Source organism: Neolamprologus multifasciatus, chromosome 14, assembly GCF_963576455.1.
Source record: "Neolamprologus multifasciatus chromosome 14, fNeoMul1.2, whole genome shotgun sequence".
NCBI classification, from domain to species: domain Eukaryota; kingdom Metazoa; phylum Chordata; class Actinopteri; order Cichliformes; family Cichlidae; genus Neolamprologus; species Neolamprologus multifasciatus.
This window is the reverse complement of record NC_140452.1, coordinates 33,039,010-33,059,821: the sequence shown is the minus strand read 5'-3', so window position 1 is coordinate 33,059,821 and position 20,812 is coordinate 33,039,010. Positions and strand designations below refer to the sequence as shown.

General features: G+C 42.8%; 1 protein-coding gene across 1 annotated transcript; it reads left to right on the top strand.

Annotated features, from left to right (window-relative positions):
* Positions 1 to 3,673: 3,673 nt before the first annotated feature.
* On the top strand, positions 3,674 to 19,800 carry LOC146504461 (period circadian protein homolog 2-like). Its single transcript, XM_085130510.1, has 22 exons — positions 3,674 to 3,848; positions 7,637 to 8,187; positions 9,809 to 9,901; positions 10,109 to 10,263; positions 10,393 to 10,514; positions 10,891 to 11,092; positions 11,879 to 11,930; positions 12,548 to 12,690; positions 13,283 to 13,361; positions 13,463 to 13,569; positions 13,663 to 13,816; positions 13,927 to 14,035; positions 14,112 to 14,391; positions 14,544 to 14,691; positions 14,812 to 14,948; positions 15,029 to 15,235; positions 15,331 to 15,576; positions 15,882 to 16,951; positions 17,109 to 17,328; positions 17,423 to 17,654; positions 17,768 to 17,918; positions 18,279 to 19,800. The coding sequence occupies exons 2-22, from the start codon at positions 7,745 to 7,747 to the stop codon at positions 18,432 to 18,434; spliced, it is 4,506 nt and encodes a 1,501-aa protein (XP_084986636.1). The 5' UTR covers positions 3,674 to 3,848; positions 7,637 to 7,744; the 3' UTR covers positions 18,435 to 19,800.
* Positions 19,801 to 20,812: the final 1,012 nt, after the last annotated feature.

Here is a 20,812-nt window from a genome sequence, read left to right as displayed (position 1 = left end):
AGCACCACAGTCCAGGATGAGACAAGGAACATCCAAGAACACATTGGGAAGATGGCCCCAACTGACCGAGTGCTCAGTGAATACCTCAGGCAGCAGAAACCCAAGAAAGAGGATGGAGACGAGGAACCATCATGGAAGGACAGGCCCCTGCACGGTATGTACCACCGGCAGATAGAGGAGGTGGCTGATATCCAGAAATCCTACCAGTGGCTGGACAAAGCTGGACTGAAAGACAGCACAGAGGCATTAATCATGGCAGCACAAGAACAAGCGCTGAGCACAAGATCCATAGAGGCTGGGGTCTATCACACCAGGCAAGACCCCAGGTGCAGGCTGTGTAAAGATGCCCCAGAGACAATCCAGCACATAACAGCAGGGTGTAAGATGCTAGCAGGCAAGGCATACATGGAACGCCATAACCAAGTGGCTGACATAGTGTACAGGAACATCTGTGCCGAGTATAACCTGGAAGTCCCGAGGTCAAAATGGGAGATGCCCCCAAGGGTGGTGGAGAATGACCGAGCTAAGATCCTGTGGGACTTTCAGATACAGACGGACCTTATGGTGGTGGCTAACCAACCGGACATAGTGGTGGTAGACAAACAGAAGAAGACGGCCGTAGTGATCGATGTAGCGGTTCCGAATGACAACAATATCAGGAAGAAGGAACACGAGAAGCTGGAGAAATACCAAGGGCTCAGAGAAGAGCTCGAGAGGATGTGGAGGGTGAAGGTAACGGTGGTCCCCGTGGTAATCGGAGCACTAGGTGCGGTGACTCCCAAGCTAGGCGAGTGGCTCCAGCAGATCCTGGGAATAACATTGGAGATCTCGGTCCAGAAGAGCGCAGTCCTGGGAACAGCTAGGATACTGCGCAGGACCCTCAAGCTCCCAGGCCTCTGGGGACCCAAGCTTGAAGGATAAACCCGCCCGCAGGGGCGTGCTGGGTGTTTTTATATATAATGCAAATAAAATGAAGCTCAAAATTTCAACTATTAAAATGTGAAAAAGTTAGGAACAAATCTGTAATAGCAGCTGCATATTAATATAATTAGTATTACATCACTGATGACGTCACACTAAACCACAGACTGTATATTACAGATAGATGTAGCTACTTCGATGTGACTGTTTGTGGGCATTTACAAGACTCAACATTAGCATTTTGCCTGCCACCATGGTAGGTTTTTTTGGAGACAAATGTGACCATATTTATATGGGATGCTGGCTTGCTATGTTATCAGCTAAGGCTGGCTAGCCATGTTAGCAAGCTGCATTAATAAACTATAAAAGTTCAATACACAGACTAATTGGTGCCAAGTATCAGACTAATAAAACAGTAGATTTTCTTACTGGAATTTAAAGCACAAACCTTTTAGACAGGTTTCACCACACAGTTTATCATATACTTCCATTAGAAATGCTCCAAAAAGCACACAGACACAGTGAAGAGGTCATGTTCAGGACACTGAACTACTTAAGTCCAGAACTGATGGCAACACTTCTGAAGAGACTTATGGGCTAGAGTCGCAATACAATAAGAACTAGAAATTTTGAAAGGACTTCATCCTCCCTAGTTTTTAGAAGTAACTGTATATATAAAGATATACATAATTATTCCTTCATTTGGCATTAAAATAGTACAAGGGGGAAAAGTTACTGGTTCTGACCCCACTGTGCCTTTGAGTCACACCTTCCAAAACAATTGCTTATGATGTATGCATCAGCTTAGCCCCCTAAACCCAGTAACAGGGACTCTAGTCCAAGCCATCATTTTTTAGGAATACCATAAACTTTAAGTAAAGTAAAAGCCATAGAAAGTGTCACCCACTGATTTATGCCATTTTTTTCCTGCCTTTCCTGTCTTGTTTCGAAAAGGGTCCAAAATTCAGACCTCTGTGACTTCATAGCTTGTGTCAGGTACAATGGCCTAGCTGTAAACTAATGCTGAATGCTTTTAAATTCTGTAAAACTGGACATTTTCACGTGAAATTATATGACTAGTGATTTGCTTTTGGAGCCAGCCCGTGTGGCGGTTAGGGGTACTGCAGTTTTTAGAAATGTTTCCGTGGTTTCATTTTCCAGCATCCAGAGGTTGCTGTGTCATCCTTTACACCCTGATAACACTGTATACAAATTATGTTTGCATCCAAACAGATATTCCAGGGCAAAACAGTTACGTTCTACACTTTTTACGCCTCACTTCATTTTCTTATTCATTAGCCATATCTTTAAGAATCCAAATATATACATCTTAAAAAAATTTAAAGCAGACAAATGGCTAATATGAACTGTGTAGTTTCACATGTGGGGCAATTAATGAAGAGGATTTCTGGTTAGATAATCATGAACAACAGTCAAAGCAGATGAAGCTATACACAGCATGATTCACTCTTGTTTATGGACTTCCACCCACCTCCAGGATCTCCAAGCCTGCTCCCACTGCCAGCAAATGCGCATAGTTTAGGAAGGAGTTAAAGGAGGGGTGATTCATGAATCAGTCTAATTATACAGAGAGTCAGATCCACCTACACTTATAACCAAAGATGTCCTGAGAAAAACACAAAGCAAACATGCCAGCAGGAGAGCCTGTTGCTGGGCTCTGGGTGATATCATAAAAGTGGCTTTACAAAGTGTAGACTGAGAAGGAGGGTGTTCGTTCTCACATGTTCTAAGGAGTGCAGGCTTTTGGATGCTGTGTTGCTACCTGAGCCAGGGTGGGTGGCTGCCACTTGACAAGCAGTTACAAAGCTTAGAGTCCTGCTTATGCAGTTAAACTGCTCTGTGGAGGATCTTGGCTAGAAAAGAGAAAATATTGTTTTGTGGCTATCACGCCAGCTTGTGGGAAAAAATATCCAGCAGGTGCTGTCCAGTCCCAGAAAAACAGTGATGAATAAGCTTGGCACATAGCAGCCCATTAAAAAAATGTTAGGAGTAATAAATGACTGCAAACCTTTTATTTCAAAGCATAATGACGCAATCAAGAAGGCCGTTTTTAAAATGTAGTTTGGTTTGGTTTGTTTGCATGGCATATGATACACATCTGTACGTTAACTAACAAATGTATGTGGGCATGGTTTATCTGTGGTCTCTGAATGAAAAAACAACAACTCGCCACAACTGAAGGGTAGAAATAGATGTGACGCAAGTAAAAATGTGTCAAGCTGCCCCTCCACAGACCTGTCACTTTGCTTCGATAAACACTTTCACTGCATTATCGATGCTTGCGCTTCTGTTGAAAAGGTCACACAGATGAAACATTTCAAGGCTTCCAACAGCAATCACGCAATAACTCGCACTTGCCTTCCCGAAATGAGTTTCTAACTTTTAGACTGACTGTCATTTTCTGTGACACTTTTTACTCTCTGTCATCATCAGTTTCTGTTCGTTTCCTCCTTGCATTTTTTTCATTTATGTAATTTTAACATTTGATAGGTTGTTGTGGATTCTGCTACTCACGCACTCGTAACTGCCCCACTCTCACACAACATGAGATTCCACGTGCAGTCAAACCCTTGTTTATATAAAACGACGGACAGCGCTTTAGGCCAATGAGCTTCCGATATCGCATTTCCGTCACGTTCTCCATGGAAACCCCTTGCTTCCAGCCAATCGGAAAAAGCACAGGGAGGAGTCTAAATTGAGGTCGCGAGCCGGGCTCGGCGATTCGCTGATAGGCCTGTGCTGGAGAGAACCGGGGAGGATCCATTCACTACTGTGTCAAGCCGTCTGACGCTCTGCTCCCATTGAGGAATACTGAACGGTATAACTGGATAGTTTTTACGTGTCGCTTTTGATTTTACATCTCGCTGGAGACCACCGGAGAGAGGATTTTTCCAACTACTGCACAGGTTGGTCAGCTTTCATTTGCGCCCTTTTGTTTTAGCAAAAAAGATTGACGAGCGAAAAAATAAGTTGCATAACAAAAATGCGGTCTGCGCATGCGTGAACCCCGAGTTGCTCTACTTATTGTACTTTTAAAACCAAAAAATGCCGGTTATATTTTTTCTGTTCAGTCAGACAGCTAGATAAATGTTAGCTTTTATGAAATATGTCCTCCGCGGGTATTTCGCCGTGGATTTGTGGCTGCTTTTTAACGATTCGGTTACTTTTACATAACTGTGTCAGTGTACCGTGCACTGGATTGCAGGTCAACGTGTGTGTGGATTTTGAATAGCAGGTCAATGGGAGTTAGATGGGGGAAGGGGGGTCATTTTTAAAGCTTTTTCCCTTTAATATAAACGTTATCTAATACGAGAGTATCTATATGAGGAATTTCATATGCACGGAAGTGTAGTATTATACGTATAAAAAGGCTCTTCGTCAGGTTTAACTTTTTAGCTGCTCGCACTCGAAACACTTTTACAAAATGGCTTTGAATTGTTGGCACAATTATGAGGAAGTGGTTTAATTTCTTTATATAAGATTTTCAAAAGTGTTTGTTAAACGTTTGGATTGACAAACCTGGGGAAGAAGAATAATCAGGTTAAGATGATTTCTACCTAAAACTACTACTTTTGCCAGATTAAAAAAAAAAGTAGATACCGCGCATGTTATTCAAAAGCATTTATTTGAAGCCTAAAAATGGCACTTGAGCTGTCTTTTATTTTTCACCCCAAACGTGTGGCTTTCATATTACAAAGCAGTTTCCCACAAGGCCAAAACAGTGATTATACCATGGCAACATGCAGCTCCTGTTAAAAGAAGATCCGTGTCTTCTTTTAACAATTTTTACAACTTGTATGTCATCGATAAAGTCAGCAGTCATCATTAATAAGTAACATCTTAAGTTGGTGGCATACACTGTGATGTAACTCACTCGGTCTGATGCTATTTCTATTGCATATTGAGATGGGCCATAACAGGAGGGGGTTAAGTAAAAAATATAGATTTTGCCACCGTATGTGCAGCATCTTTCTACATCTATATTGATGTTGTCTTCCACTGATATTTGTTAAGCCACGTTTTAACTTTGTGTGGATTGTCAGATGACTTTATTTTTGTCAAAAATATAACAGTATGCCTTTATTGGTCTTCATGTGATTTCATTTTGGCATGTCAGTTAAAAGTGCACTTCAGGGGGAGCTGCTTACAAGACAAACCATGTGGTTTTATGAAACAAGGCTACCATAGCTTTGTGCTGCGCTATGGCCAAATCCATGTGACTGGAGCAGGGTTGTATAATGCCTGAGATCTGTGCTAGTGTGCTGGCTGTATAAGCCCTCTAGTTGAGGGCTGAGCTGGAAGCAGAGGGAGTTCAGTTTCATTATGTCATTATACTGCTCAGTGACGTGTTTGGCAGTGTTGCAGAGAGTTTGGGAAGACTCTCTGGTGGTTGGAGTTGTAATTTTGCGCTTGGATGTTGTTGGATGCTGGTGTTTCTTGTTATGTTGATGGAGGAAGGGGGGTCACTGGTAAGCCACCGTCTGCACTGCATGGTCTTTCATTGAAGTACACGTTAAAGTACAGGATAGTTAGTAGTCAGATTTTTTTCAGCAGTTTCATGTATCGTTTGTTCTGTGTTATGTCCACAGGCAAGCCGGTGTTATGACAGTTTGCACGAGTTTCAGGGATCAGTGCTTAACATATGGTCGTGTTTGTGTGTGATTTACAGTTTAGTAAAGCTTCAGTTTATCCATAGTGGACCGCTCCCACATAAGCACATGTGGGGAATGATTTACATAAACATACTTCAACTACTTAAAGTTTTTTGTCTGTTAACCTAATGTTTTTTCTCTTTTTGTGCATTTATTATTAGCTCTTCAGGCTCCCTATATGAAATAATCTAAGCAATAAAATTAACTTTAGCTCATATACTGTAAACAAAATTTACCCGTGTGATTTTATGAGATATGTGCTGACATGTATAGAAAGTAACTAGAGCACACAATTCTAGGAAATGCTGGTCTTATTTCCTTAAAGAGAATGTAAATAATAATAATAGGAATAAATAGTTTGTTGCCATGATTACAAGCTGTGGTCTCTCTTTTGTTTGGGTGACATTATTCTAACCAGTTGTAACTCCTTGCTCTCTGCCGATTGGTTGTTTCCAGCAGCCAATAAAACATCTCTTCACAGCGCCTGGCTGCTGCTTCCTTTTAAACAAGAGTGGGTCATTTTCTAAGTGGAGTGGGTGGTTTGGAAAGTCTGCTGGGTTGTGTTTTTATATATATATATTCTAGTTTTAAAAAAATATGGAGAGCCTACTCTTAAAACTTTGAGAAGTTATGTAAAAGTGCTTATGTAAAGAGAGAAGAATAGACAGGCTGCTGAATGTGCGCGCTTACATAAATAGCTGCAACCTGACACTGGAGAGCAGCAAAACAGTAAAATAGTTTGGATTTGGCCTCAAAACCTGTTGCCGGTATTTCCTGTTCAGCTTTGAAAGACACGAATAGCTCCAACTACTGCTGAGGTAATTGTAGGAGGATAAAAACTGATAAAACTGTATCTTGTATTTGTCTTTTGGAGACCAGCTTTTACTCCCCAAGATCTTCTAAAGGCTCTTATTTAATTGCGGCTTTCCAGAAGCAAGTGAAAAAAGGTCTCTATTTACAGCATGGCTGAACTTCTAACACAGAAGTGGAGAATTAGTTTTCTCAAGGGGCCACTGTTTTGGAGGGTCACACCGATAAGCTGAACTTAGTTCTGTTCAATATTATATAGTATAAAGTGCTATTGGTGGCTAAAATGGGAAGCATTGGGAAGTCCTAATTTCCCATTAAACTCATGAGGGCTACTCAGGGACAATTAAAGGGCCTAATGTGGTCTAGGGGCCACACAATGACCAGGTCAGTTCTAACACTGACTTGAATGAGAACACAGGCCGTATATATTCACAATTTTTTAAAAGGTAATTGCTAAAAGGACTGTGCATCCACGGTCACTGTACTGTGTTACATAAGGCTATCTTTGATTTTTTAATATGGACAGTTAATGTGTATGTGTGGGAGCTGTATCTGTAACATTAATGATACGACTGTTTCTCTTAAAGACTGCTTGTCAGGTTTTCCTCCTACTGCTTCATCATGTAATTTGTGATGCAGCCATCAATACAGGAAACTACTTAAACAATAAAACACAATTTTCATGCTTTTGTTTTGTTTCTGCTTCTCACATCCAAGTTGGTCCTGATTATGTGCAGGCGACGGTGGTTTTTGTTTGTACTGTGTCAGCAGACCTGTGTTTCATCTCTGGAGACTCACTTTTTATTTGAAAAACTGAACCAGATTAAGCTGGTCTGGGACTGATGTCTACCTAGAAAGGGCAAACGACTGGCCTATTTACTGTGCAAACCTTTTGAAAGATGTATGGCAGCTCCTTTGGTGTGACTGTGTGTTAGTGTTTGTGTAACAGCAAGATCATTTTATGTGTGCTGCGGTGCCCTTTTTATTTATGGTTGACTTTTGAAAATGTGGAGATGTGAGGCCACACAGGTTGATCAGATCAAAGATCTGATCATGGCTACTGTACTTTGATAGATGGGTTGATTTAAGCCACATTGATTGCTTCTAATATTAGAGTTGTGTTCCTTCTGCTATTGATCTTCTATCATTAGAAGTGTACTGTGCTGTAAAGTGTTGTTATGAGTAATTTCACCTGTTTTTGTTTTGTTTTTTGTCTTGTTTGTTTATTTCAGACTGCATTTCCACTCCTGAGACAACAACCCCATTTATGCTACAGTGCCATCAACTTTGTGGCATTGCCATGTGGAAGGTAACTTAATCCTCCATCACTAACCTGTCCCATGTCTGAGGATAGCGATCCAAAGCACTACCTGTACTCAACCCTGGACGGGCGTGAACGGAACCGGGAAAGGGCAGTCTTGCACGTGGAGGAAGCGCAGGGCACTCCCTGCAGCTCCATTAGCCAGCTTCACCACATGGCCAGCTACAGTGAGGGTTGTGGCGGGCAAGATGGGGTCGAACTTGAACCAGAGTTAGGATTGGCCTCCGAGGGGAGCGACAGCAGCCATGAGCACCCGGGGTCCCCCCATGATGACAGGAAGAGACCGCGCCCACCTTTGCACGAGGATGTGGAGATGGGTGGCAGTGGCTCAAGCGGGAGCGGGACAGAATCCCATGGCAACGAGTCACATGGCAATGAGTCCCACGGCAACGAGTCGGTGGGCAGCTCAAACGGCAATGGCAAGGATTCCGCTCTCATGGAGTCCTCGGGGAGCAACAAGAGGTGAGAACTCATCGAAACCACTGAATCGTGGTAAATGAAGTTTTTTTTGTTTTCTTTTTCTTTTTCCCACCACGGTGGGGGAGCGGACCAACTAGGTCACGGAAGTAAGGTTCATTAAAGTCATTGAAGGGCTGTTTGCTGGGCTGAGTCATTGCTATAGTCCAGTAGACTGCTTAAGCTGGAGGAAAGCAAGTTGGGAATTGGTGTTTATTTCTAATCATGACTAATCAAAAATGACAATAAGTGTCGGTATAGGTTCATATCAAAATGTTTTGTTTTGGGGTTTTTTTAGAAGAGAAACTGCAGGAAAAGTGAATATTATTGAGACTCTTTCTAGTTTATTGACATTTCACTATTTCCCATACTCATTAGTGTGTGAAATACTCAGCTCACACTCATATTATTGGACCTGATAATTACATGTCATTAAATTTGATTTCAATTCGGTTCCCACTTATAGTTTTCTGGCCTCATCTTTTTTTGATTAACCATATGAGATTCTGAGATGTAATCCTTGTTTAATAATCTTGTTTGAAGAAAATGGCACACTTGGTGAAGATTGTTGTTACATATCCAATGCTGATGCTTTCTCCATCTCCATTTACATCCACAAGGGGGGAGAAAATACTGGAAACGCATGTCAGCTATACATGCAACAGTGACGCCTCATCTTGATTAGACTTACCACCTAATACTGTGTTTCCTTCATTCCACTGGCTCTGATAGATTGAACATGGGATTTATAATAGGGCTTGCTTAAAAGCCCTATTCCCTAGAAGTATATGAGAAAATGTCTTTCTAACTTAATGTCCTTCTTAATAAGTTTATTGCTTTAGTGACTAATTTCATGTCATCTAAAATTTAAAAAGGGAAAAGAAGATGAAAGAAAGGTGAAAGTGCTAATCTCGAGACTTAAGAGACTAAATGGTACATCAGAAACCAGTGGATGACATCACGGTAGCTGCATCCATCTTTTATACTGTCTGTGCATCGACTGTACAGTGTCCACAGAACCGCATCAGTTAGGACTTTATCACATTTAAGAACAAACTTTGTGAACCTTTGTGTCACGATTTAAATTTGAGGCAAACATCCAAGAGAAATAAAAGTGACCACAATGCATGTTTGTAAAAAGTCTATGTCTAAAGTCAGTTTATAACTTGTTCAAAAAAAGCTTTTTGTGGGTGGCTTGACCTGGTTGTTTAACTGCCCACAGAATTTTCCATTGCACTTTGCGTTTCTTGAATGCTCCTTTTTTTTTCTTTCTTTTTTTTCCACTACACATTATCATAGTAGTCTTCTTTTCAAGGTTTAGTATTTGGCTCTGAGGTAACTAAATGAATTAATGGCTTGAAATTTTCTTTTTAAATATAAGTTTTCATGTGACTTGAAAAGCACACGTGGATATAATTGGTTAATTACACTTAGCACTTGTTCACTTTCTTTATTTGTCCTTCCAATATTTAAAAAAAAAAGAGCAGCTCATATGACGGTGCAATTCTAAGAACAGCCTATAGCATCAAATTCCTGAATCATTTAAAATGTTTGCTCTTCATTTTTGTTATGCGTTTTCTGGTTTTCCTGCACACCTCATAACATGACATTGTCCTTGTGATTACAGCTCAAACTCTCATAGCCCCTCCCCGCCAAGCAGCTCCAATGCTTTCAGTCTGGTGAGCTCCGAGCAGGACAACCCATCAACCAGTGGCTGCAGGTTAGTACACTTCTGAAAAAAAGCCCAGCCCAGATCTAGTGGTATTTAATGCAACAACAATTGGAAATGAGAACAGAAAGGTCTAGAACCCCTTGTCAGTACGTTCCCCTCCTGTTCTGCTTCCTTTGCTGGAAAGCCGAGTGTGACATCAGTGGTGAGATCTTGTCATTTTGACACATGTGTCTCTGTCTCATTTGGGTCCTGCAGCAGCGAACAGTCAGCCAAAGCTAAGACACAGAAGGAGCTCTTCAAGACGCTCAAGGAGCTGAAGATGCACTTGCCGTCAGAAAAAAGGAGCAAGGGCAAGTCGAGCACTGTCAACACTCTGAAGTATGCACTGCGCTGTATCAAACAGGTGAAAGGTAAGACTTGCCTTGTGTGCATTGTTTTCATCTGTGTGTTCATGTTGTATGACTGATGTTATACTTACTTACATACTGAAAATAAACTTTTATCTCATGTGTTCACTTATCTTATTGTCTTGGTTGCAGCCAATGAGGAGTACTACCAGATGCTGATGATTAACGACAGTCAGCCACCAGGGTTTGATGTAACATCTTACACCATTGAGGAAATCAACAGCATCACCTCAGAATACACCCTTAAAAACAACGTAAGTACCACTGCTCTTTACCTCATCTTAAAGGATAAACAGCTAAACCAGTCTTATGCCTGAATGGTGAAAACCAACGTTATTAATGATAACAAAGTTATGGAGATGAGCAAACTACCAATATCAGATACATGCTGTATAGCTAAGTTGGCTAGCTATTAGCTGTTACTATAGAAAACAACCGTTAGTTATTTTCTTTCTTTGAGACATTTTATGATTTACTGTTGAGTATCGTCAGTGTTTTTCAACATTATTCAGAAGTTTGTATCATGAGTCATATTAGCTGGTGAAGTAACTTTTTAAATCTTCTGAGAGGGCTACAAGTACCTAATTTGGTAATCCTAAATGATTAATATCTTTTTGTTTTTGCCTTTAGGATATATTTGCTGTAGCAGTGTCTCTCATCACGGGGAAGATTGTTTACATCTCTGACCAGGCAGCATCCATCTTGAATTGCAAGCGGGAAGTGTTTGACAACGCCAAGTTTGTGGAGTTCTTGACTCCTCAGGATGTCAGCGTGTTCTACAGCTTCACCACACCATACCGCCTGCCCTCATGGAGCATGTGCACAGGAGCAGGTAAGGATGACGAATATGTATAAATATAAATGAGATCAATTTTTGTCTCCTTGACATAATTGGTCGTACAGTATGGTAAGGGGCACTGAAGACACGGATGGTAAAGTTCCCAAAATAGGGTGACGCGGTAAACCCACATGAAGCACATGCACCACCTGCACATGGACGTATTTCCTCCACATACTCATGTTCATACATGCATAGCACATATTTCATTAGCATTCTCTATCACACATTAATAAATGTATGACACTAACAAATGTGGCATGTTTGGCAGTCAGAAGGTCTGTGTTAACTGATGATGTGTACACCTTCAGCTTGTATTGCATTTGGATTCTTCTTATCACAGAGTTGGTGAATTATTGGGCTGTAATGTTAATTTTCTGTCCAGTGGTCATACAAATTCCACTAAAACTCATTTCACAGATTAAAAATTTGTGCATTATCTTTCAAACATTTTCTCCAAAGGGACTTATGTTCTATAGTTGATTGCACTCCCACTTTAACAACTGGTAGCTGGTATCAGTCCAGCATTTCCACTCATAAGAGTCTACAATTTTTTTTTTTTTGTAAATTGTCTCAAAAATGACTTTTTTTTTTTTATTTTATAAACTTTTGTAGTATAATTGCATCTCTTGCATTCGTATCTATGATACATGAGAGGCAAACTTCTCGGGTCTGCTGAAGAGTATTTTGAATATTGATGAATGACAGATGGCTGAGTGGGAAGTACTCATGCTAATTCAATTATTCATCCCACCTTTTTCCCCTCTTCTTTTTATTCAGAGTCATCTCCCACGGAGTGCATGCAGGAGAAATCCTTCTTTTGCCGCATCAGGTGAGTGGCAGCAGTCGGCAGCTGATTTGATCCAGTTTCCTGTCCAAGCAAGCTCTGAGTCAGAGGCGGGATGGTGGGTAGGAGAGGGGAAAAGTGAGAGGAGGGAGGAAGTCAGCAGCTTTGAGCTTTTGAACTTCATCTCCATCTAGTGGTCAGATGGGGTACCTGCTATTGCTCATTTAAACTTTAAAGTTGTATATTTATATAATCTAGGTTGAGCTGGTTTGGACAGGTATAGAGGAGGAATATGCCTGAACATGGATAACAGGAGGATCAAAAGAAAGGTTCATGGATGTAGAAAGAGGATTGTTGGTGTGACAGAAGAGGGTTAGGTTGAGCATTGTAAGTTTGAGTTAATTTTTCTACAAGATGCAATATTTTCTACCACAAATGTTGTTTTTATGAAAGAAATAATGAGCTTAGGACTAAAGCCACAGTTAACTAAATAATTACAGTAATTTCACTACATGATTAGTAGATAAACTGGTAAAAGGATCTCTTAATGCTTTTAGCTCATTTTTCTTTCTTTTTTTTAAATTTTTTTTATTTTGAAAGCCAAAATAAAATCATCATTCATTATTATGAAAGGGTCTTGACATTGTGTGTTTGCATTCTAGTGGTGGCAAGGACCGCAAAGGAGACCTCCAATACTATCCTTTCCGGATGACTCCGTACCTGATGAAGGTCCAGGACGCTGAGCTGGCTGAGGAGCAGTTCTGCTGCCTCCTGCTGGCTGAGAGGGTGCACTCTGGATATGAAGGTGAGAACTGTGCACCGTTTTAATAAAGCACTCAAGCGTATCACCCAATAATGAATGCAGTTTTATCTTGTTTACCAGTTACTTCTGACATGTATCAGATGGAAAATAAAGTCATTTGTTTCACACGTTCAGAATTTGAACCATAGATAGCACCATATGTCTAAAACTATTACACTAGTTATACTAGTTAGACTATGCAACAAAATGTATAACTAAGGCCATTAGTTATACATTTTAATCTGATTAACTTTTTTTTATGTGTCACATTTTTAAATGAGGTTTTAATTAAACTGATTAGTTGGACAAGGGTCCAGGTCTCCTTTAATAACAAAAGCCTTCAGAAAGGGCTTAAGATTCAATAATAGATTCATTGTTTCATAGTTTGTTTTTTTTTTTGTTTTTTTTATCCAACTGATCAGTTTATTTCCGATCAATCCCCTTGCTCGTGTTTTGAAAGTTCAAAACCAGCTCGTGTGAGTTTAATCCTTTTAATGTGAACCAAGAGATGCTATCATCCCTTTCATGTTTCAGGGGATTACTGTACAATCATTTTGTTTACTGACATTTTTTTCCCTTCCCTTCTCGCACCTAGCTCCCAGAATACCTCCTGACAAGCGTATCTTCACCACAACACACACCCCTAACTGTGTGTTCCAGGATGTGGATGAGAGGTGAGTGGACTGAATCCTTCTATAATCCTTACAGTGGTGCCTTGTGTGAAGTCATCCTGCTGCCCTGTTTTCTACTAAAGTAATTACTGTTTTCCCCATAGGGCTGTGCCTTTATTGGGGTACCTCCCTCAGGACCTGATAGGGACCCCCGTGCTGCTCAACCTACACCCGAGCGACCGACCCTTGATGCTGGCTATACATCGCAAAAGTACGAACATTTGCATGCATACCTGGACTGTCTCACTGCGTTCTTATACTCTGAGCTCTTCCGCTCACACTTTACCTTTACTGTTACCAACAGTTCTGCAGTACGCTGGTCAGCCGTTCGATCATTCTTCAATACGTTTCTGTGCAAGAAACGGAGAGTACATCACAATCGACACCAGCTGGTCCAGCTTTGTCAATCCCTGGAGCCGCAAGGTCTCCTTCGTCATTGGCAGGCACAAAGTGCGCATGTAAGTATTCCCACTGTGGTGTTTTTTTTTGTTTTTTTTTTTGTTTTTGTTTTTTGGACATCTGTATTTATGAGGACATTAAGTGACAGCTCTATGCCTGCATGTTTCAGGGGTCCTGTGAACGAAGATGTTTTCGCAGCACCGGCTTTCCATGGAGGGAAGATCATAGATTCAGACATCCAGGAAATCAGTGAACAGATTCACCGGCTGCTGCTTCAAGTATGCATGCACACGGTTCACTTTTACACACACAAGAGGCATTTGACAGCTCCTCTAACAGCCACTCTCTCTGCAGCCGGTCCACAACATGGGCTCCAGTGGTTATGGTAGCCATGGCAGCAATGGATCCCATGAGCAGGTGGTGAGCATCAGCTCATCCAGTGAAAGCAATGGGAACATTACAGCAGGGAACACAGCAGAGGACACAAGCAAGACCAAGCCCACCAGGACTTTCCAGGAGGTCTGTAAAGGTGTCCACATGCTCAGGAATCAGGACCCTCAGATCGGTCTGCATTCCCCATCTCCCACGCCGTCACCTTCTCTCCCCAAACATGAGCAGAAGAAGACCCATGAGAGTGAGTCCAGTTGACAACTATTAAGTTCAAAATAAACAAAGCGATTATTAATTTAAGTACATCAGAAACACATGCAGAGTGTCTTTTGGTTCTCCTGCCTGTCGTCTCGTGTGTGTTTCTCATATTATCTCCTCTTCTCTTTGCATTGGCAGCTCAAAGATATTCAACTGTGCGTCCAAAAGACTCAGCGCCCCCTCTGCAGGCCAGAGACGGTACTGCAGCCAGCATGGAAGACTTCACCTACAAAGACCAGACTGTGTGCTCCTACCAGCAGATTAGCTGCCTGGATAGTGTCATCAGGTCAGGCATAGATTTGGTGGATGAAGTCATTTGCACAGTAATCCCTGTGCAAAGGCAGAGAGATCATGCTCTGTTTGCACAATATCAAAGCTCTCTCATTTAAAACTCCTTGTTTCTTAGGTATCTGGAGAGTTGTAATATACCCATCACAGTGAAAAGAAAATACCAGTTCTCCTCAAACACCACCTCCTCCAACTCAGATGATGACAAGAAGGGCTCAGAGGATGGCATGCAAGTGCCTCAGGATACAAATGCAGGTATGTAGTAATCATGCATCTGTGCACACAAACTCAGTCTAAGGTACTGGCTCAGCACTAACAGAATCTTTCTCATTTAGATCCCTTGATGTTGGATTCTCAGTCAGGCCTGTCAAACATAAAAGCACTAAAGAAGCCTCCATCTGGGGCAGCTGCTGTGGTGGGAGGCCCCCTGGCACCCCTCACTCTGCTCAGTAAGGCGGAGAGTGTGGTGTCCATCACTTCTCAGTGCAGCTATAGCAGCACCATCGTACATGTGGGGGACAAGAAGCCTCAGCCAGAGTCTGGTGAGTTTCTGTGTCCGCGGAAACATAGCAGGACTGTCATTAGCCGTGTTTTAATGAGTTTATTTGACTGATGTTTATGGCACTGCTTTGTACAGAGATAATCGAGGATGTTGCAGAGAGCCCAGCACCCCCTGCGCTGCCTGTCAGTATGGTGTCTCCACCCAGCCAAGAAAAGGAGGCCTACAAGAGGCTGGGCCTGACCAAGCAGGTGCTGGCAGCACATACCCAGAAAGAGGAGCAGGCCTTCCTCAACCGATGCAGAGAGCTCCGTAATTCCAGGAGCTTCCAGAGGGACTGTTCCACATACCTGTACAAGCACAGAGGTCCACCCAATGTTGAAGGTACTGTAAGCTTCAAATTTAGCTTTTCTGCTTTGTTGGGAGAAGATATAGTTTAGCTAGAAGCTTAACAACTGAGGCTACCAAACACAATAAAAGTCCTACAAAGAGGAAATAAGGCTCACCTTTAGATTGACTTTATCTTTTTTTTAATCTTATGCTTTTTAATCTTATGATTTTACCAAATTCCCAGTTCATGTGGGGAGTATATTCCTGGTCTCCAGTTAGTGCACATCTACATGCATTTTTTTATTCTCCAACTCAACAAAAATGACATTCTGACCTCTGCGTCTATATCCTCATTTCAGAATCACCTGGACCACGAGGCACTGCTAAACAGGGCACCGTTAGGCCAGAAACTACTGCCAAGAAGGGTAACCGCAACAGGAAGTCTAAGAAGCCACGGATGAAGCATCCCGATTCATCAGACAGCGCTGTGTCAAACCGTAAACCACGCCCCCCTCTCCAGGGCCTCAACCAGACCTCTTGGTCCCCATCAGAAGCATCGCAGTCAGCTTTTAATGTGTCCTACCCCACCATGGTCCCTGCATATCCGCTCTACCCACCAACACCTGCTGCTCCAGCTCAGGCTCCCCGACCGGACCCCTCTCTCTCTACAGGATTTGGAGAAGGGCAGAGCACCCAAGCCCCGCCTACTGCCACTCCATTTCCTGCACCCATTGTTACACCTATGGTAGCTCTGGTGCTACCCAATTACATCTTCCCCCAAATAGGACAAATAGGAGCAGCTCCGAGACCACCATTTTTCCCTGAGCAGGCCCAGCCGCAGCCTGCATTCGCTACCCAGCAGCCCTTTCAGCCCCCTCAGCCAGCCTACACCATACAGACGCAACCCGCCTTCACCAGCCAACAGCCATTTCCTGTGCAGACTGCCTTCACCCCCCAGCAGCCATTCCAAGCTGCCCAGACCCCTTATACTACCCAGCAGCCTTTCCAGGCTGCTCAGTCCACATTCGCTACTCAGCAGCCGTTCACCGCCCAGCCGTCTTTCCCAATGCAGGCCCAGTTTGTGGCTCAAGCCCCCTTTCCACCTCAACCTTTCCCCTACAGTCTCTCCAGCGAGCCTCCCAAAACCCCTGCAGCGGAGCCTCGAGAGGGTGCGGCGTCACGATCTTCCACCCCTGCTTCTGGGGCGAGAGAGCCCACCACATCACCGCCGCTGTTTGAGTCCCGCTGCAGCTCGCCCCTGCAGCTCAATCTGCTGAGCATGGAGGAGGGGCAGCGCTCGGTGGAGCGTCAGGACACTACAGTAGCCTCTGCTGGAGGACAGGGCGGCAATGTGGCAACAGCGTCTGTAGGAGTGGGAACAACAGGGGATAAGAACGGAGGCGCCTCCAAGCCTGATAGCCAACAGCAGGTAGGGGCCACAGGACATTTACAAATACTAACACAGTGAATCGAAACAAAGTTACCAACTTGTACAGGTGCCAGCACTTAAACACACTGTGTCACAGCGTGCCAGTGGAGAGTGAGTGTGGAATTATCTCTGATGTGTGCACCACCTTGTGTCTTAGGTGGAGTCTCCAGGAGACGGGGCTCACAGTGACGGGAACTCATCATCCTGCGACCTGCTGGACATCTTGCTGCAGGAGCAGGAAGACTCTCACTCTGGTACCGGATCAGCCACGTCTGGATCCATGGGCTCAGGGTCAGGCTCTGGACTGGGCTCGGGATTAGGCTCAGGCTGCATTGGCTGTGGTACCTCAGCTAGCGGCGGTTCTGGCAGCAGAACAGGTCAGTAGTTGAACATTGAGGTCTGACAAGAGTTTCCACAAAATTGAAGTTTTTTTTGAGTTTTTTTGTGACTCTGTGTTTGTCTCCCCCACAGGGAGCAGCAACACCAGCAAATACTTTGGCAGTGTCGACTCTATTGAGCACGACCCCAAGTCTAAAAACAAGATGAGGGGAGAGGGCGGGTCTGAAGGCGGCAAGCCGCAGGACAAAGTCTCATCTCGAGGGGAGGGAGAGCATTTCATCAAGTATGTCCTACAGGAGCCCCTCTGGCTGCTGATGGCCAACGTTGACGACAAGGTCATGATGACATATCAAATGCCATCCAGGTGAGTCACTAAGTGGCATTAAATATTATAAGCTTCACCACTTGTATGAAGTATTAACCTTTTAACGCCATTAAATACCGTTCACACAAATGTATTTGTTTTCTGACCATCAGAGATATTCAGAGGGTTTTGAGGGAAGACAAGGAGAGGCTGAGGCAGATGCAGAAGAGCCAGCCTCACTTCACCTCAGACCAGCGACGAGAGCTAGTGGAGGAACACCCCTGGATGAGGAGGGGAGGCCTGCCTGCTGCCATCAACGTTAAGGTGGGGGACAGACACAGTTTGTCAACACGCTTTGAGCATAGTTTAAAAAACAAACAAACACAGCACTCCCATTGCAAATAATTTGAAAACGTATACCTGACACATGGAAAATAACGTGACTTGTGTTCTGCAAAAAACACAATAGTTGTACACTACTTTCTGCAAATGAACTTTATAGGGAAGATGGCAGTTTTCATGCAGGTTAGTGCTGCTCAAAGTCATCACAGATAACTGACAAGCCAATAATGACACAAAGCAAATGTAATGAAGCAAAACAATTTAAAAATATAACCGTAAAATGGATTCAAATGAACTAAATGTATATCTATAAATGTAACGATGGCATGTGTTTGTGTTCAGGAGTGCGTGTACTGCGAGGATGTGGCAGCGGCACCCATCGAGGAGGATCTGCCTGACGTAGACATGAGCGAGCTGGGCGAGGAGCTGAGCAGAGACAGTCAGAACACCCAGAGTCAGTCTGGGGAGCCTCAGCCTCAAATGGAATCGGGCTCCTAAACAGCCAGCAGAGGGCATGTGCATAAATAGACACTATGGATGTGACAAACAGCTGTGTGCCTGACCATCCTGAAGAACACATACATGCACACTACAAGCAGAACTCTGTGTTGTGAGTGTGATGGTTAGGAGGGTGTACACTGCTTGTGTGTGGGTGTAGGACTGCTACTGTGGTGCAGTTCCCAATGCACCCCAACAGGGGGCAGTAGTGCTGTACAGCAAGTCACTTTTTCCATCTCTAACACACACATTCTTTGAAAAGGCCTGTCTCTATTTTTTTATTTATTTCTCTTTTAAAGGCAGAGCACGTTATAAATCTAAAGTAGACTGAGAGATACTACTTTTAAATATGTAAGATTATGAAATGTTTTTTTTTATTATTCTAAGTGTCAAGCTGTCAGAAGCAGCCAGGCTTTGCTGTTAGAAGTTTCTCCTGCCCTATTTTGTTTGTTTATTCCTCTCACCACATGATCCCATTTAATAACAAAAATAAACAAAAATGGAAAAACGACAAAAAAAACCAAAAAACTTCACAGCCCAGGATCCACGTCATTTTCTTGTTAGGAATAGTAGAATAGTGGGGATTCTCATTGGATGATGAAGGTCAGTGGGTGGAGATTGGCACTTTTTGTATTTTGAATGAGTTTTTATGTCACTGCTCGTCCTGGACCTGAGTACGCAGCAGTGTTAGCAGCAGTGTTAGCACCAGACATCAGCCAGCAGAGCGACATGCGGAGGCTGGCCGGAACTTTCCTCAACTCTGACAATCTTATACCTAATGATAAAAGCTATCCGTTTATGGGTGTTATTTATTTTCTAGCAAACGATCTGCCCAGAATATTTTTAAGCCAAATCTGTTCATCTGAAAGAGTAATGTATTGCATTTCAAGCTTGGAAACGCTACAGGAATTTTAAAGTCGCTTAAGCAGCAGAGCTAGCCTCTCCTTTTTTCACAGCACAGTCTGTAAGTGTCGCAGGCCTCTGCAGACCTTACAGAGCAGCTCAGGTGCTATGACAAAAAGTAGGCATCATCAAAGATCAAGAAGCTGCCAAAATATTTTTGTAAAACGAAGAAAATTACAGAGGAGCGATGCACTAAGAGCGAGGACTTGTAGAAACATCAAACTCCAAATCAAGCTCAGTTTCTTCATTTTTTTGTTTCTTTTTAAAGAGAAACTTGCAGCCATACATTTGCTAGAAAGATGAGTAATATCTTTTCTGTCAGTGTGGTGCAGCTCCACTACATAATTTCTCTTAGAACAAATAACTACATTTTTAGGGATTTTTGTTTTTAATGCAGTCCTTTTTCCTTCTTTTCTGGATCTATTTTTGCATCAAAAATTAGAACCCAATGCCTACTTTTTTTTTTTAAAAAAAAATGCTTGTCTTGCGTGTTGAAAGGACTAAATCATGAGTCTCTGCAGGTGCAGCAATACAGATCCTGGAGTACTGTGAAACCTATTGGCCAGAGCAGATGCGCGATGCTGACGTCATTGCTCAGCATCGGCACTGACGTCTGCATGAAGGTGGGAAAGCAGTATTACATGTGTAGCAAATACGAGGGATGATATTTCCCTGCTATTTTTTCCTCTTTTTTTTTTTTTTTTTTTGGGTGAAAGTGGGGTTTTTTACACTTTGGCCCGAGAAACATCAGCTCCTGAAGTATTAAGTAAACGGGTCCACCCTGCCTCTGCTTAATTGACACAAACCGTACAAGAAGTAGAGACCACTCTGGTGCTAAGGCAGAGAAACTGTTGGGCAGGGCTTGCAAGTGTACCTGGACCAAGAGCATCTCACCAACTTAGTTTTTCTTCATGGTTTTTGGTTAACTTGGCAGTCCTTTTTTTTTTTTTTTTTTTTTAAATATTCTGTTTTTCTATTTCTTTTATTTGTGTGTCTTTATTTTGTTTGTTTGACTTTGGGGAATAGCTTTTTTTTGAGTGTCATTGGGGACGAACCCTACCTCTTATAAATCCCAGGTTCATGTTACTGTAAGCAGAACGTATGTGGAATGTGTGCACCTGTGGGCAAAGAGCAATGGACAGAGTGATGAGATACTTTGAGTGATTCCAGTGACTGAGGGCTCGTACGGAGACTCTTTGCCTCGGACTGGCAAAGGTTTATGGACTCCTCCTGAGGAGAGTACCGGCGCCTCTCACCACCTTTAGTAACTGCAACTTTTTCTGTCATTAATTTCTTTTTCTGTGCAAAATATCTCCAAGGAGCCTGCAACGCTCACCTGTGTATAAAAGACCGGATATGTCTCAAGTCATGTTTAAAACTGACTGTGTTTCATAAGTCTCCATAAAGAGAGAGACGGATTTTAAACACTGGTGATCTGTTGGACGTTCCTTGACCTGTAAATGCGTACACACAGT